This window comes from Vipera ursinii (assembly GCF_947247035.1).
Source record: "Vipera ursinii genome assembly, chromosome: 1".
In the NCBI taxonomy this organism is placed as follows: Eukaryota; Metazoa; Chordata; class Lepidosauria; order Squamata; family Viperidae; genus Vipera; species Vipera ursinii.
In genome coordinates this window covers 179,901,785-179,919,704 of record NC_139512.1, presented here as the reverse complement: position 1 = coordinate 179,919,704, position 17,920 = coordinate 179,901,785, and the positions used below count along the sequence as shown (strand labels likewise).

Sequence of the window (17,920 nt, the reverse complement as noted above, 5' to 3'; positions counted from 1 at the left end):
CAGAAGTAGATTTTCAGAGTGGTGCATGGAAAGTAGTCAAAACCAGTCATTGGACTATGGGTTTCCTTTTCATTCTCTCCCCATGCACCACTTTGAAAATGTATTTCATTATGTCTAGTGTTATTCAAGGAAGTTCTTTCTAAGAGTGCTGAACAGGGAGTTTGTATTGTAGAAGGGAGCTTGGCAAATGTGCAGGAGACTGCCATTTTATTTACTCACCAGATTGACACAGACATTGATCAGTGACCTAAGATGAGGCAGGAAGGATATGATTGGCTGCCTCTGAAGTGTCAAACAAACCCCTTCAATCAAATTGCTGGCAGGCTCCCATTCAACCTGTCTCCTAGAACACAACAGTAGGTGGCATTAGATGGTTAGCCCACAAAAAGGTGACTGAGAGATAGGAACACCAAGGGAAGTTCAAGATACAGTAAAGGAGATCTCAGATGGCAATATCCTGTATCTCAGTGTGATCATTTTACCTGTTATTCAGAAGGATAGTGGAATAAAAACATTGTAGAAGAAAGTGATCCTGTAAAATTCTTAATTAACCAACAAAACATAAATGAGTAAGGAAAAAATGAGCATGTGCATATCATAATCCTTACCTTTATAAAGATAAAACCTTGCAAATGAAGCAAATTCCTAATGTCTAGGACAGGGGTGTCAAACTCAATTTCATTGAGGGCCGCATCAGCATTGCGGTTGCCCTCAAGGGGCCGGGTGGGTATGGCCAGGGTGAGCGTGGCCTACTGGGTGGGCATGGCCAGAGTGCATATGGCCTACTGGGTGGGCGTGGCCAGCTCTACATCATTCGCATCAAGGGTGTCTATGGGGGCCTGGGCAGGAGTGGGACAGATCTGAGGGTCTCTGGCAGAAGGAGGGTCTCTGGGCCAGAGCCAAGGCAGTGGGGGCCTTTCCCTCATTGTTTCCAGGATGGTTTCGCGGGCCGCATGAAACCACTTCGCGGGCCGGATCTGGCCCCCGGGCCTTGTGTTTGACATGTCTGGTCTAGGAGATAGGTATTTACAATCAGCCTTTCTGTACTGAAAAAAGCTCTGAATATTCTGAGAAATTTGAGTCTAGGTGTATTCTCTCAACAATATCACTTTTATAATAAATAATTGAACTCCAGTATTTGCACTGGAGAAGAGCCTAATGCTGGGAAAGGTTGAGGGCAAGAGAAGAAGGGGACGACAGAGAATGAGGTGGCTGGATGGAGTCACTGAAGCAGTAGGAGTGAGCCTAAATGGACTCCAGAAGATGGTAGAGGACAGGAAGGCCTGGAGAAACATTGTCCATAGGGTCGCGATGGGTCGGACACGACTTCGCAACTAACAACAACATTTGCTAAATAAAGCTCTTTGAGACCCAGTACAGACTTCCTCATTTGACCATAGCAGGGCATTCTTTATGTTTTGTTTGAATTACTTGCATGCTACCAAAGACCCCTGGGTTCAGTGGTTGCATGCGGTTGTATAGCTGATCTTTCACTTCCATCTCTTTAGGTCACCAAGAGAAAACAATGGTGACAGACACCTTGGCTGAATGATCCATGATTTATTTAATCCAACCTTTTTAAACATTAGCAGAGAATTTGCAGAGAAGCAGTACATGAAAATGAACTTACGATCATTGGTCCAGCTCTTAAGTGCTTTATCTCTATTTGATTTCTGAAACACAGATCTAAATTCTTTTCTCTTTGGAAAAAAAATAATGAAGAATTTTGCCTATCCAGAGAAAGATAACAAATATCCTATGGTCTTTTGAAATATGTACCTTAAAATTCAGCAAATTGTTTGCTACTTGTACACATGTTGGGTGCAGATATTCAATAGGCTAGATTAGGCAAGAGTATGGGAATATAACTAGATGAAAAATCATAAAATCGATTCACTCTACAGGGTAATTTTAGAGTGGAAAGTAGACTGAGAATACTGTATAATTGTGGTGCAAAATATTTTTGTTCAGGGATGATAATGTGGTAAACTTCATAGGACATTTCTAGAAACATTCTTAAATTTTAGAGATTAATGTGGTATTTGTGATATCCTACAAAGAAATTAATATCCCTCCATTTGGTAAATGTCAAGACAATATTACTGTTTCATATCCAGTGATATGAAAAGAAAACATAATTACACTTTCTTTTATATTGCAATTCTAGCCCTATTCACCAATAGTTGAATTCCTTCTCAGATCAATGCTTAAAAAGAAGTCAGGAAATTTGAAGTACTAAACATCTGTTTATTTCTTCCAGAATTCATTCATGTAACTACCATTCTGAGATCAAGCTGATCATAGGGAAAAGCCAAAGTTTTGCTAATAGACTTGGAAATACAGACAAATCTAACATTCTTCAAGGTTCTTTCATAGAAACATTAATGTGGAATTGACCATGAAAAATAATAGTGATAAGAAATTGCAAACAAAATTATCCTGGCCAAAGCACAGAGAGCTCAGACTTCATTCATATTTAAGTTTGTACAGGCTGGAGAGAAGGAAGACTCAGCCCCTAATGTTTATTTTTCAGCCCTATTTTATGAAGCCAGGACCTGCACCCAGCCAATATTTGTATATCTCAGTCTTTTCCTATGCTAAAAAAATCATTACAGTGAGCAGATTTGCTGAATTGGCAATTATAAATTAGGTCTGTCCTGCTAATGACACAGCACTTTCTAAAAGTAGAGAGGAAATGAACAATTTTAAAATTTCCAATGGTTGGAAAACTGATTTAGAATTAGATACACAGCAAGAATATACAACTATTTCTGTTGACAATGTATTTTGAGCTATGAAAAGGTTTTCAGGAAATAAAATGAGAAAAAAGAAGGTTGTTTATTTTACTTAATATATAAAGATCAAAGAATGCATTCTCTTCATATTTGCTTACAAGCGGTAATTATTTAAGAAACCTAGAGACGTCAAACAGGATTCTAAACCATTAAAATCTAAGAAGTATATAGTGATGCACATTTCCATAGGTCTAGATCAATCTCATTAAACAAACTTCAAAGGCTACCTTAAATTTTACATAGCCTGTTCCAAGTTGTCTATGGAGGTTCTCAGTCACGCAGGTCATGGTTGTCCCAAAGGTGCTTTTTCAAAAGGCAACTGGACTTTCTTGTTTTTCTTTGAAGATGTTTTGCTTCTCATCCAAGAAGCTTCTTCAGCTCTGCATCAGAGCTCTACATCAGAGCTGAAGAAGCTTCTTGGATAAGAAGCAAAACATCTTCAAAGAAAAACAAGAAAGTCCAGTTGCCTCTTATAAAAGCACCTTTGGGACCTGTTCCAAGTTGTTTGTCATTCTAATATATATATATATATATATTTGTGTAAATTGCTAACATGAGCTGTCACCGGTGTGACTACTGCCTGTTCGATAGCCTTCAAGATAGGCTGAAACAGGAAATAAAGATTTGTCCCATGTTTGGGGCCTAGCAAGGTAATCTAAATAGTTAACAAGTATTTGACATATATATATCTGCTATATATTTTTGTAGGAATTGTATAAAAAACTTACCAGTGTTTTTGCAGAATCTGAGGTGAAAGTAAGCTAATATAGCTCAAGCATGTTAGGAATTTGGATCACATAATTAACTACAAGGAAGGCTACTGATTGTGCTCCTCATGGATACGGGCCTCACTCGAGCAGTACGGTATAAAAACATCTATCCACAACACCTTTAAGAATTATTTTGGGAAGCAAAATTATTCATTTAAAGCTTGTTTTATGGAGATAGGAGTAGACTGCAGGGAACATTATTACAAACAACAATTTCCTAGCTGTCATCTGTACACACATATATGTCTTTATAAAAAAGGTTTCATGATGAGAGAGATAGAACTTATTATATATGTATATTTAATTAAAATCACAGTGGATCATTTGGTATAATTTTAAAATTTACCAAAGCAAAAAAAATCTACATTAGATTCTTGTGACTCTTCACAAAAGGTGCATTTCTGCTACCATGTTTTTCCATTATGATCAATAGAATAATATATTTTTAATTATTTACTGTAAGAATTCAGTGTAGTGAACACTAATAATAATAATAGTGATAATAATAGTGATAATAATAGTGATAATAATAGTGATAATAATAATAGTACCCTTCCTTCATGGCTTGCAAATTCAGAAACAGATCCCATATTTTTCTGACAAACACACTTACCTCAAAGTAGGCATCTTGTGAATTTTATTGAACATACGATCCAGTCTTTTCAAGATGAGGATAAGGGCAGGCCTCACTGCTTCAGCAGTCCAGTCAGTGATGGGCAGCATTTCCATGATGTACCGTCGGAGCCCTCGGCTCTCCATTGTCTGGGTATCATAAGGTGCCAGCTTCAAAAGGGAATGTGCAATCTCTGCCAATCTAAAACCATTGCTCATTAAGAGGAAAATCTGGATTTTGTCACAGGAGCTCTTTTGAGATTGTTTAATGGAAAACTCATTTTCATTAAATAAAATGCTACATAGTCCAAAAAAGATAACTGATCATCACACTGTCTGATGCAGCCTTTTCATTCTGATGCACTCTAGAGATGTGGCAACCTAAAGGCTATGATAGCAAAATACTATAGGAATTTGATATCCAACATATCAGGAGGACACAACGGGCTAAGGAAGTCTGGCATTAAATATTTAACATTATTAAATATTTTTCTGTATTAAGTATTTTTTCTGAATTGTAAAAATATTTAAATGAATCATGCATATACAGTATGTAGATAATAATATAATAGTTTAAGTAAATAATGCTATTTCTTATATCCATACTGCATTCTTAATAATTTTGCTACACGGTAGATTTATTAGGCAGAGGAACCATATTATATTATAGGTAGTCCTCCACTTACAATCACAAATGAGCCCAACATTTCTGTTACTAAGCAAGAAAGTTATTAAATGAGTTTTGCCGTATGACCTTTTTTGCCACAGTTGTTAAGTGAATCACTGCAGTTGTTAAGTAAATCACTGCAGTGTTAAGTTAGTAACACTGAAATAAAACTGGCTTCTCCATTTATTTTGCTTGTCAGAAGGTGATCAAATGACTCTGGGATAGTGCAACTGTCATAAACACATGTGGTTGCCAAGCATCCAAATTTTGATTTTGTCACCATGGGGGATGCTGCAATGGTCGTAAGTGTGAAAAATGGTCATAAATTACTTTTTTTCAGTGCTGTTGTAAGTTCAAATAAATTCAAACAGTCATTAAGTGAACGGTTAGAAGTTGAAGACTACCTGTATTCATTTCTTAGCTTTACATATTGCATGCAATAAAAATATTATTTAAAGGATGGGAAAAATACTAGAGCAGTGTAATGGTGTCAGGTTTTAAAGAAGAGTGTTAATGTGTTGTGGTTGTATTGATCCCTAGTTAGCTAGCTTTATTATATTACATTGCTTAATGATACACATGTGACTTAGTATTATCTTAAACATAATTAAATCTATTTGCCTAATTTTCAGACATTTCTGATATATTGAGTATTAGAAGACAAAATCAATGTTATCCACTAATAAAACCAAAGAATTTTTGCCTTAGGAAAACTGAAGGAATCATGAAATTGTTTTTAATCAGAGCATATATCTTGCAATATTCTACTATTATCCAGTTCAAGAAAGCTTATTCTAATAATAGAAATGCATATGCATTATAACTACTCTACAGTACAATCTTCCGAAGTATCAATGTCAGCCATTTCCCAGGATCTTCATTTCCCCTTTTTGGGAAGACAGAGGCAATGTCTCTCTTTGGAATATGAAGAGGCAGTGGCAACTATAGAGAGAGATTCCCTATGGACATTATTAGTATAAGGAATAAGTTTTGGCTCTCTCTTTATCCTCATATTTTTTGCTCTTCTGGTCATGGCACAATTTGCTAATCTTATTCCTTTGGCTGGGATCAAGAGTAGAAGGAAGAAGAGGATGAAGAGAAGAAGTAAATATAGCAATGGGGAAGAACCTAAATTTCAGGCCTAGCAATAGTCACTTCTCTTTATTTTCAAAATGTATTTGGTCCCTTATTGTCTGTATTGTTGGACAGGAGTTTTCTTAGCAGATTAAAAAAAAATATTTTTGGAACTGCCCCCTCTGGTCTAAAAGAGAGGGAGGAGGTTCTCATTTTTCCATGGAGATAGGAGTAAATGGGAAACTTAGGCCAGGTCAAGAAACAAACACCAAGGCATTTTAGGATGCTACTTGATTGTTGCAGGCTATAATGAGAAAATCCTGAAAGCCCACTAGAGATTCTCTCTGTCACATTTTATACCAAACAAAAGTAGGCAGAGTTATGTTGAGTTTCTTTCTCATACTTCCTTTAATCTCTGGACTATCTCATCTCTTCTCTTCTCCAAGTCTTCCCTTAAAAGCTCATTTCTTCCTTCCCCAAGGTCAGCCCTTACTCTTTTACAGAAAGAATGGCAGACCCATGCTACAAAATGGTGGATTGGAGAAGCTGGATGTTCCATGATTGGGATCACTGGATGCACTGCCACCAGAAATATTCCTGTTCTTTGATTTCTCAGCTCTCTAAAATTAAGGTCTACCTGGAGGAGGGTAGGATTGTGTGCCTGAAGGTTTCTTACAAACAAAAGAGTAGTCACCTAAGCTCTTGGTGGTCCTGGCCTCCTGGCTTTTTAAGGGATGAGGTAAATAAAATTCATCTGAAGCAGAGTTCACTGCTACTGAAAGCTCCACTCAGAGGTAGGATTGACTAAAGATGCATAACCTGAAGATGGATGGAATCAAGGAAAGAAATAATCCCCTTTATTTTGAATCAGCAAAAGAGTTCTGAAATTGATAAGAAGCCTCAGTTTTCCCAGAAGGCAGAATCAAGACTGATGGATCTTATTTTCTACAACTATGAAAGAAAAGGAAAGGATCAACACAGATGAAATGAAAACCACATTGACTTTATTTTTTTTTTTCACAAACATCTCTATATCTAAATATATTTCTGCAAAAATACTGTATATCATCTATATCTCAGAGTGGCAGATTATATGTTCATGACAACCTTCCAAAAATCTGTCTTCAAGGATAAGAAAAGTCATAAATATAAATGCCAACCAGGCTGACGCTGCAATGACAAAAAATACATGCTGAATGATTTCCTGAAAATATACTTAGCTCAGTTTTACACACAGAAATGAGAAGATTTGTAATTATAAATTTCAACTAATGAATGACACTGCAGGTGTTTGCACCAGAACAGTTTTTCCGCTGTTGTGATTTTACTGTATTTCTTGGTATCTACAGTATTTGAAGTGTTTAGATCAGATTTCCCTTTCCTTTTTTATGATATTACCTGGAAATAATTTGGAAAAGAAAAAATCCTATTCTACTTATAATTAAAAGAAACTTAAAGTTCTGTTTTGTATGTTATAGTGCATAGAGCCTTGGTGGAGCAGTGGGCTAATGCCTCCTTAAGTAACACCAGCTGCCTGCAATTAGTGCAGGTTCGCATCCCACCAGGCTCAAGGTTGACTCAGCCTTCCATCCTTCCGAGGTAGGTAAAATGAGGACCCAGATTGTTGGGGGCAATAAGCTGACTTTGTAATAATGACGCTTGGGGGGGGCGAAAGCCGTAATAAGCAGGCATATACATAGAATGAAGGCTACTGCTAAGCTTGTAAGCCACCCTGAGTCTTCGGAGAACGGCGGGATACAAATGGAATTAAAATAAATAAATATTTGTTATACACACGTATTGCTAATGGACAGTCGAATATTTACAGACATTCAAAAATAATACCTCATATGAGACTTAACATCCAGCAGCTCTAAAGAAGTCACCCTGGGCTCTCCAGCCAGGTTCTGTAAAATCTTCAGTCGGGGGCCACAGTGTTTGTAGAACTCAGTGCATATATTCAATAGGGATTCACGAGGTCGCCGAAACTCTTCTCTAGCAATACGTTCATCCAGCTCCTCCCGCTGGATGCCTTGGCCTTCCTCTATCAAATGAAGATTTTCTCTGAATATAACAAACAGGGAAAATGCAGAATATGGAAATCAAAAGACAAGAATGGGCTAATATGTGAAATCATTGTCATGAAACCTGCCTGATGATGGACTGTATCTTTAACAGGAAATGTACCATTGCAGGGAAATCATTGCTTAATATTTCTCCTATAAGAGAAGCACCCAGAGAAGGCAGAAGCTGTTACTTAAAGGACTTTTGGCTGTTTTCTCCTGGTATGGAATCTCTGGTAGAAAATCATTCAAAATAAAGCTGAATTTGGGGCAGAGAGTAGGAAGATTGTATTAAAGGAATGTATTACAAATTCTAAGGAAAGAAGCTGGCAGCAATATTCCAGTACCTGATAAAATGCAGTTTGGCTCCTTGCTCTGGGTACCTAGAAGTTAGAAGACAAAAACAAGGACAAAGGAATTCAAAAATTATAAGGCGAGGTACACTTTGGTCTAGATCAAATACTCATAATACATGCTTTACCAATGGAGGAATGAGGGGGTGCTTTCCTCTTCATGTCCAGACTCATAACACCTTTTTTGTATATGAAACAACTTCCTCTTGCTCAAGAGTTATATTTGGATGTGGTGCTGTATGTGCATGAAATCCAATGCACCAACCACATGCTAGATGGCTGTTTTGCACATTTCTTTGAGATAGCAATAACTCTGTTATTTTGGACTTAATACACACACAGCTCTATGTAGTATTATATTTGCCAATGACTAGCTGGACATGGACATGTCTAGCAAGCACAGAGGAAAATAGTATCTCGATCTGTTCACCAGAAGAAAATAGCTTTGCTTTCTGACGGGGAAACATTTCTATACAAACAGTAGCATATCACTGAAGCACACATACTTGGAATAAGTAAATTTTTAGCAGAAGAAAAGGTGTGAGGGATTTCCTTCAGGTACTACATTTAAGATTACTATATAAAGATTATTAAATTGATTGCCTTATATGCATACATCTTCATTAGCTACCAGGGTAGGCAAAAATTATTAAAACACTAGACAAAATAGTAAAGAATAAAGTCTAGCAGTGGCTTTTCAACCACTGTAATTCAAAAAAGGTATTGTAGTTCATGAGTGTTATCCAGTTATCATATATTGATTAAACTAGTCAAAATTTCCATATATTTTCCAATTTTCAGTAGGCCGAATGGAGGAGAGAATTTTCACATATTCCTTCCTGTGCAATTCCATCATCTATTTCAGCTTAGAGCAAAAGCTTGTGATAGAATAATAAAAAAGAATTTCCCCCATATTCTACAAGATCAAACAACCTCCTCTCAATGGAGAACAACTCTATGTGCAACTATTGACATGCTAGGACAGACCCGGGTGGATGACCCAAAGTTTGGTATTGCCAGATCACAGGGTCAATTGAGAAGCTACTACTCTAACTACTCAGAACTGGAGGGGTGAAGGCAAGATAAAATGGTTCCATCTTCATCCTTTATCTTAAATGTGGACAGGAAGATGTAGAGAAATGTATTCTGCCATCGCATCTAACACTCTAAAGTTCCCCTACTTCAGTCTTCTGCCTCAGCTTAGTAGGTCATGAAGTGCAATGAGAAGGACTCAGACCATTCCTCAGGCAGCTGCAAGCTCCAATATCAATTCCAGTTTCAGACTAACTTCATTTGTCATCCTGCATAGTAGTCTGATTCTTCTCATCCCAAGGCAGTAAGATTACTGAGCTCTGGATATAGGCTTGTTTTCATAGGGAGATATCTTCATAGGAATTGTACTTGAGGTTACTAAATGATAGAAATAATTTTTGACATATGACTGTCTTCTCTATTATGTATTATGTGTCAAATTCTTGTGAGTTTTGGACTGGCTTCTGCTAAAAACAAAAATAAAACCCATAATCATTTGGTAGTTTGATCTAATAAGGTAAGTTTCATATTCTGTCCCTATCTGTCCCAACATTCATTTTCTTATTTAATATTGTACAGTATAAAGAATATGTAAAAACATTAATATTAGTAAAGTTTAAACAATAAGTTGCAGGGCAGCCTCTGTTAAATACCTGGTATTTGTTCCAGCTGACATAGTATGGTTAGCAGTAGTGGTTCCTTTATGGCCTTGATCACAGCGACTCATCTGAGGTGCAGTCATTGGCCTGTTAATGGCAGTAGTAATAAGAGTGCAGTGATTAGTAGAAGTAGCAGTAATAGAAGAATCTTGTATTGGAAGATAGAAGAGTGGAAAAGCTATTTGGGACATCAAGTTCAGCCCTCTGCTTAAATTCAAATTAAAGCTTCAACTTATCAAGCCTCAACAACACATCCAGCAAAGAGGAGATCACCACCTTGCTCATCAACTGACCTCACTGCCAGATTATTTTTAGAGTTGGGAAATTATTCTAAGATTCAACTGGAATTAGCCAACCTATATCTTAAATCTATTAGTCAATGTCCTGCCTTCAGAAACAACAGAAAACAGGTCTTTTCAATGTAATCTTTTTTTTCAGGTGTTCAAAGAGCATGATCAGGTCCTTATTCTCAATTTTCCCAAGCTGAACACTCAGTTCCTTCAATCTCTCTTCATAGGCCTTTATTATTAATGATCTCATTCCTTCTAAGTGAGGCCTCTTGAATCAACACAGAACTCACAATACAGTCCGACTATATAAATGAAATAATAAAATAGAACTATTATTTCTTTTGATGGGGAAACTGTGTTTTGTCACTCCACTGTCATTAGACTTTTTGTGTTATAGTAGTCTTTTTGGGTGATCTTGAAAAGGGCAGACTTGGCAAGGAGAACTCCAGGAAACTGTGGAGATAACAGGACATTGTTTGAACTAAATAAGTAAACAAACAAATGAATAACAACGCCATGAAAAAACACATACATGTCCCAAGAGTCAAGCTTAACCTAAGAAACTGTTTATCTTTATGTCCATTTATCTTTATTAAATGTCATTGTATTACTTTCCAAAAAAGGAGGAAAAGAAATTCTGGATGACAAATGCTGAATCTGCATTAATTAATCTGTGTTTAAAATCCATCAGATAGATCCTACTTTGACACACACACACGACCTAATTTTCAGTGAAATAGATTTTGTGGGGATTTAATTTTGAAATGGATACATGCAACCTTCTATATTTTATAATGCAGATTTGAATAGTACTCATTTTAATTCTTGTTCTTGTACATACCATACATACATTAATTAATTATGCAAACATATAATGGCAATACAATTGTTTTCACCATGGGCAGGAACATAAAATTCTCATCTTTTTTCTCCTTGGGCCCTGCAAGGTCATAAGCAAGTAAGAGATGTAACTCACCGAGTAAGAACTTCCACACTGTACAAAAGCGCTTGCAAGGATGTCGCAAGAGCAGCTGTAGCTGCAATCTCTTCTCGAGCAGCTGTCACGGTTTCCACTTGAGAGGTTTGCCTCTTAAGTTTCTGCAAGTAACAGGGCACTAGAGCTTCAAGGACCATCAGCATCTGAAGACTGAAACAAGGTAGATCATGTAACAATGCTATCAATGTGAGGTTATATCCCCTCAGTTCAGGAGAAACCCATTTTTGTCTGCAGGAAAAGGGACTGTGCATACTAGTTCTTGTGAATATTAGGACACCATCACTGCCAGAACAAATTTGGACCTGCAAAAAAAAATCTTGTTTTTTATTAACAATAACAACTTCTTCCCAAAAATGTAATAAAATGAAACAGGAAGTAACTGAAAAAAATGTTAAAGGACAAGACAGTTTGAGAAGGCAAAAAAGGGAGATGTTTGCTTCCAGTGTGGTGTGGTTGAAGCAACCAGCAATAAGTGATTTTTCCCTGTTACTCAGAGAAGCCAAGCATCATCTAACTAGGTTCTATGGCTAAGCTTGAGAAAGGATAAGCACTGAGGAGACAATGAACATAGGTAGAAATTGAAAGGCCAGATAGAATAATCTTTGTACTTGGAAACAGTAATGACGTTCTTCCAATCATTAGACACAGAGTCAATGTCAGGGAAAGAATAAATAAAAGAAAAAGAAAAATCCTTGAATAATCCTTGAATGAAGAGGAAATTTTTAAACAGTTTAAGTAATAAATGCATTGTGCAAATTTAAAATCTATAAATTTGAACGAGAAATAGCTGTTACCTTCTGAAAGACTCAGGTGCATATGCCACAACTGTAACACATAACTTGATTGCTTCACTGATTGAAAATGTCAAATCCTCATTGCCATAACAGAAATCTGAAATATATAAAATAGAACATAACAGAGTATCAACAACATGGAAATATTGTGTCATGAGAGATAAAATCAACATACATCTATGTCTTTTGCTTTAGGCAACTAATTCATGTTCAATCTCTGTACATTTGTACAATGCCTATACATTGTATCAAAGTAGAATTGATCATTAGTCATAATTCATAAATTCTGTTAAGATTCTTTTCACTTTAGAATTTAAGTCATAGACATTTATCTAAAAAAGGTTAGCAGCACTTCTAAATAAGCATGGATGGGATTACCTGATCAGGCTGCAACCCTATTAACTATTACCTAAACCCCACTGAAGACTTGGTTTGTTATTACTGTATGTGACTACACAGTAAAATTTATTAGGAAAATTCATTAAAACATAAGTGAGAAAAGAACATTTTTAATGTTAGAAAATATAGAGAGAGAACAAGATACAGTACAAGAATATAAAGTAAAGAATACAAAGGGCAAGAATATAGGTAGAAACAATTTATAGAATACAATTGTAAGCCAGTTTAGACCTCCTTAGAATTTTGTTTCTTTAAAAACAAAAAGGTAGTCCTCAGCTTATGACCACAATTTAGCCCAGAATTTGAAGCATTTGTTAAGTGAATTTTGCATCATTTTACAATCTTTCTTGCCACAGCTGTTAAGTGAATTACTGCAGTTGCTAAGTTAGTGACATAGCTGTTAAGTGAATCTGGCTTTCCCATTGACTTTGCTTATCAGAGAGTCACAAAAGGGGATCACATGACACTGCAACCCACCAGAAATACGAGCCAGTTGCCAAGCATCTGAATTTTGATCACGTGACCATGGAGATGCTGCAATGGTTAGTAAGTGTGAAAAACGGTTATAAGTCACTTTTTTCAGTGCCGTTCTAACTTTGAACGATCACTAAATGAACTGTTGTAAGCTGAGAACTACCTGTAAAAGGTGTTTCTTTGTGGAGGAAAATCATAGGGTTTAAAACGGTGATTGGCTAATCATTTACTGAATAGTGGAAGACTAGAAGATCCTGCATAGTCTAAGCCAGGGGTGTCAAACTCAATTTCATTGAGGGCCGCATCAGCATTGCGGTTGCCCTCAGGGGGCCGGGTGGGTGTGGCCTGGGTGGGCATGGCCTACTGGGTGGGCGTGGCTAGACTGCATATGGCCTACTGGGTGGGCGTGGCCAGCTCTGCATCGTTCGCATCAAGGGTGCCTATGGGGGCCTGGGCAGGAGTGGGGACAGATCTGAGGGTCTCTGGCAGAAGGAGGGTCTCTGGGCCAGGGCCAAGGCAGTGGGGGCCGTTCCCTCACTGTTTCCAGGATGGCTTCGCGGGCCGCATGAAACCACTTTGCGGGCCGGATCTGGCCCCCGGGCCTTGTGTTTGACATGTCTGGTCTAAGCAATGTAGTATGATCCTGATCATTTTTTAAAAAAACTTTTTTTATTTGCTTTTTTATTTAACCTTTAGGAATAATGAAAGCAGAAATATATTTATTTCACAAGAAAAATGGCAATTTTTTTTGAAAAAAGCTGAAAATACCTAGTGATTTTAGGGGCTTCTCTGCTTTTACCAATTCTAGAACATCCAGGTTGTCAGAAGTATCTCCTTCTAAGGACTGCAGGAGATCAAACAGGCACTGAGCAGACACTCCCTTACTGGGTCCATTGTATGCAGCATCCTGCAGTGAAGAAAGCAATGTTGTTCTATTTGCTTGTTTGTTTATCTATTGGATTTCAAGGCAGCCCTACTCCAAAAAGACCCTGGGTGGCTTACAATTTTTAAAAGGATGCACAATGTTTTTTAAAAAAGAATATTGACACCCAGTGAAAACCACTGTCAATTGAGGTAAGCGACACTAGTTTTGGATATGTGAGAATTTTATACAAGAGTTGCAAACTTGTACACAGAGGGTTATATAACAAAATCTAACAAATCCCAAGGTGGTCTGATTTTGTGAAATGAGCTGTGTAAAATCAAGGTGATGAATGGGCAATCTTGATGGTGCATGAAACAAATTATTGCATTTTGTATTTTTTTAAATGTTATTTTACTTAATTGCCAGCTACAATCCTAGAGACTGTGCCCTGAAGATATTCTTTGCAGAATAAATGAAGCTATTGTTGGTGCCAAAGTCAGTTTACTTCTCATCACAGAGGATGTTTCCCATGATGGCTTTCATTAAGAGTTTTAATGGTTTCAGAAACATTATTAATGCTGATGGTTTAAAAAGGCCAACAGGAAATTTTAAAAATTCTAAAACATCTATACATTGCAAGAACAAATGAATATCTTCAAAAGAATGTTCAAATTTTAGCTCCCATTTAACATGTACAACACAATCTTCATGGCTATTATATATTTATAAATATCAAAACTGAGGTGTGAAGCTGAAGCTGAAGGCTCACCATTCCTACTTACCCAGAACTATGCCTTTTCTGTCATGTCAAAATATTCACTTTAACTAGTGCATGCTTAGGCAAAAATCGCAGGATTAGCAAATTTTTATTTATTTATATATTTAACACTATTTGACATGCATAGATGTGTCTCTCCATGTAGACACAAAAAGCTGAATATGCAGGGAATATCAATGTTTTGTTGATGGGAGAATGTCAGCCTTGGAAGAGAGAATTTTCTAGACAGGAGACCAAAATTGCTGAAAATGTGAGCAAGCCTTCAAGGAATAAAATAAGGTGGGCTTAGAAGCTAAAGCTTCTCTGCATAAGAGAGTCAGCGGAAAAAGAGCATGCAGGATTGATGTGAGATAATCCGGTATAAATGGTTTATACCATCAGAAAACAATGAAAACAAGTTTCATACAGCAGTTGGCTGATACTCACAGGAAATTCGAGAAGTGGAGCAACACTAGCAAACAATTGCAGCACAAAAGGCTTACGATGTAGAATGTAAAACTGACGACAGGCAAACTCGATTGCTTGACGGAGCTGTGGATTACTCTCATAGTCAGCGTATACCTGGGAAACAAGAAAACCCTTAGGAGTATTGATTTGCTAACAAGAGGCTGAAGGGTCATCTCCAAAAACTGCACTGTGGCTCAAAGCAATCATGATAAAGAATTAAAGGGGAGCAATGAGCAATAAGATCATCAATGCATCCTTTGGAAATTTTGTCCTGGCAGGATAGTCTAATGACTACTTTAGGCCTTTCAGTTTTCTCTGTTTGAGAAGCTTACCTGCAGCATAGTGGGAAGGATCCACTGGTAACCACTGAGAGAGAAGAGGTGGTTGAAATGTACAGCTGTGTTGATTACAGTAGCAGCATACTGCCTCAACAATGCGCTGTCCTCTGGGTGTAGGATCAGGGCCCCATTAAATACATTCAGGAACAGCATGATTTCATCCCCCCAGGGGAATTCACTGGGCATTCCCAGAAACATCTCTTCTAGCAATTTAATCCATAGGCTTTTCTGAAGTGTATCCAGACCAAAAAGTTCCTTGCCAGCTAGGAGAACAATGAGAGCAATGTCATATTAAAATGCAGCAGTTTAAAGAAAAATATCAGAGCTTCCTTTAAAAAAAATCTCCAGAGGTATCCATATACCAATGTATTAAAAATAGGGTTTACCTCATTAATTAACTTTGGTTATTCAAAGAGATCATAGATTCTTGTTCTATTTTGCTGATCTCATATTAAACTCATTCAGTACTACTAAACAATTATGATGATGCTATCTATGAACATTTAATTGTATCTAAGAACAAAGTTGCTGTCTCATTTTGATGGTTCAATAGAGTATCAGTAAAATGTTTTCCATATAGTTAGACTGGAAAGTAAAAAAGAAATCTTAAAAAAAGCTAATGGCAAACCAATTCCATACTATTGTTAAAAAATATCTATTTAGCTACCTGAAGTCAAGCTCAGCTTTAGGGAGACTTAGTGGTACCTTGTGGATCATTGAAGAGTGAGAATTCTGCATCAATGGCACTACGGGGAAATGAAGGCAAGCGAAGAAGGTCTTCTTGCAGCAAAGACACGTGGGACTGCTTGTGAGCCACAGGAATCTTCTGAGTCAGAGAAATGAGAAACAACACTCGACCCACTTCTTCTAATTTACGGGTAAATACCTAAAAAATAGCCAGACAATAATCAGAATAATTGTTGATCCAAATCCAAAAAAAATAATTGTTATCAAGCGATCATGCATTGTGCTCAACAATTGATTATGAGGTGGGAAAGTGTCCATAGTACAAAGATATCAGAGAGGCACAAACTGGAGGAATAGGGAATTATTATTATTAGCATATGGCATTGTTACAGCAACCAGGGACCACAATGCAATTGTACTGTAGTAGTTTGGCCTGCCAAAGTACCAGCCCTGTTGTAGGGCACACTTGCATGCTTCCCAAGTGTACCATAGGAAGGTAAGCTGGCTTCACATCAGAGAGAAAGACGAGTGGCTCTTCCTACAATGTTACCCAAGGCCCTCTCCCTTCTCAGAGCTGCCTCGCCAATGGACGTCACGATGGGGAAGGTTCAGCACTGTCAGGAATCTGACTGCCTGTACAGAGCACCAACTTGTCTCTCCACCGAAGTGGTACCTATCTATCTACTTGCATAGAACATGCTTTCAAACTCTCATGTGGATTGAAGCTAAGGAGAATGTTAGGAGCTCATCCTGCCATGCAGTTCTAGGATGTGAACTGCTGGAGCACAACCATCTCCAGTGTCATTAAACCATTGAGCCACCCTGCCTGTAATAAGGAATTGAGAACTAGGAATATGTAACCAATTTTAGTTCCATGCTTTACGAGCCATCATGAAGAACTATCAGAATAAATAAATAATTAGTAATAACTATTCTACATCCAGAACAGGGATATGAAGCAAAAAATCTGGAGTGGAAAAAAGAATGGAGAAATTATCGTAGTTAAGATAGAATATGTTAATGTAGTTTAATTAATCCAATTTACAGTGCCACAGCTGAACCTTCCCCATTGGCGAAGCAGCTCTGAGAAGGGAGAGGGCCTTGGGTAACATTGCAGGAAAGAGCCACTCGTCTTTCTCTCTGATGTAAAGCCAGCTTACCTTCCTATGGTACACTTGGGAAGCATGCAAGTGTGCCCTACAACAGGGCTGGTACTTTGGCAGGCCAAACTACTACAGTGCAATTGCATTGTGGTCCCTAGTTGCTGTAACAATGCCATATGCTAATAATAATAATTCCCTATTCCTCCAGTTTGTGCCTCTCTGATATCTTTGTACTATGGACACTCTCCCACCTCGTAATCAACAGTAGAGCACAATGCATGATCACTTGATTTATATGTATTTTGAAAATAAACTATATGAATATTAATATATGTATCAAATATATATCTTGCCACAACAGGATCAAAAATACTATATCTCACAAAGAGCTTTGGGATAGCACAAAACATATATCCAAGCAATATTTCTACATCATGATGGGAATGACTCATCAGGCACAGTCCTATCCATCCATAGTGGAATTCTAAGCACATTTTTGAATGGATTAAGTGAAAATTAATAGGTAAATGGACCAGTGCATCCCCAAATTTCTTTGAGCTACCACAAGTTATGCATCACCAAATCCAAGAGACTATCCCAGGAATCTACATCTAAGAATCCTAGTTTCATGAAAAGACAATACCTTATTCAATTCAAACCTTTTGTAATTCATAGCTATTAAGACATAATATATATACAGTATCTTGCACCAAAAATATAGAA

At 37.3% G+C, this 17,920-nt stretch overlaps 1 protein-coding gene across 1 annotated transcript in view; it reads right to left on the bottom strand.

Moving 5' to 3' along the window:
- Nucleotides 1–17,920, bottom strand: part of UNC80 (unc-80 homolog, NALCN channel complex subunit) — a gene marked incomplete at its 5' end in the record, with an annotated part of 192,180 nt that overhangs the window by 37,661 nt on the left and 136,599 nt on the right. Inside the window, 11 exons of the mRNA XM_083369438.1 lie at nucleotides 220–343; nucleotides 4,179–4,379; nucleotides 7,764–7,982; nucleotides 8,329–8,364; nucleotides 10,020–10,112; nucleotides 11,292–11,462; nucleotides 12,107–12,203; nucleotides 13,748–13,886; nucleotides 15,049–15,183; nucleotides 15,402–15,670; nucleotides 16,113–16,293. Of these exons, the coding sequence (XP_083225564.1) occupies nucleotides 220–343; nucleotides 4,179–4,379; nucleotides 7,764–7,982; nucleotides 8,329–8,364; nucleotides 10,020–10,112; nucleotides 11,292–11,462; nucleotides 12,107–12,203; nucleotides 13,748–13,886; nucleotides 15,049–15,183; nucleotides 15,402–15,670; nucleotides 16,113–16,293 (1,665 nt within the window). The remainder of the gene's footprint in view (nucleotides 1–219; nucleotides 344–4,178; nucleotides 4,380–7,763; nucleotides 7,983–8,328; nucleotides 8,365–10,019; nucleotides 10,113–11,291; nucleotides 11,463–12,106; nucleotides 12,204–13,747; nucleotides 13,887–15,048; nucleotides 15,184–15,401; nucleotides 15,671–16,112; nucleotides 16,294–17,920) is intronic.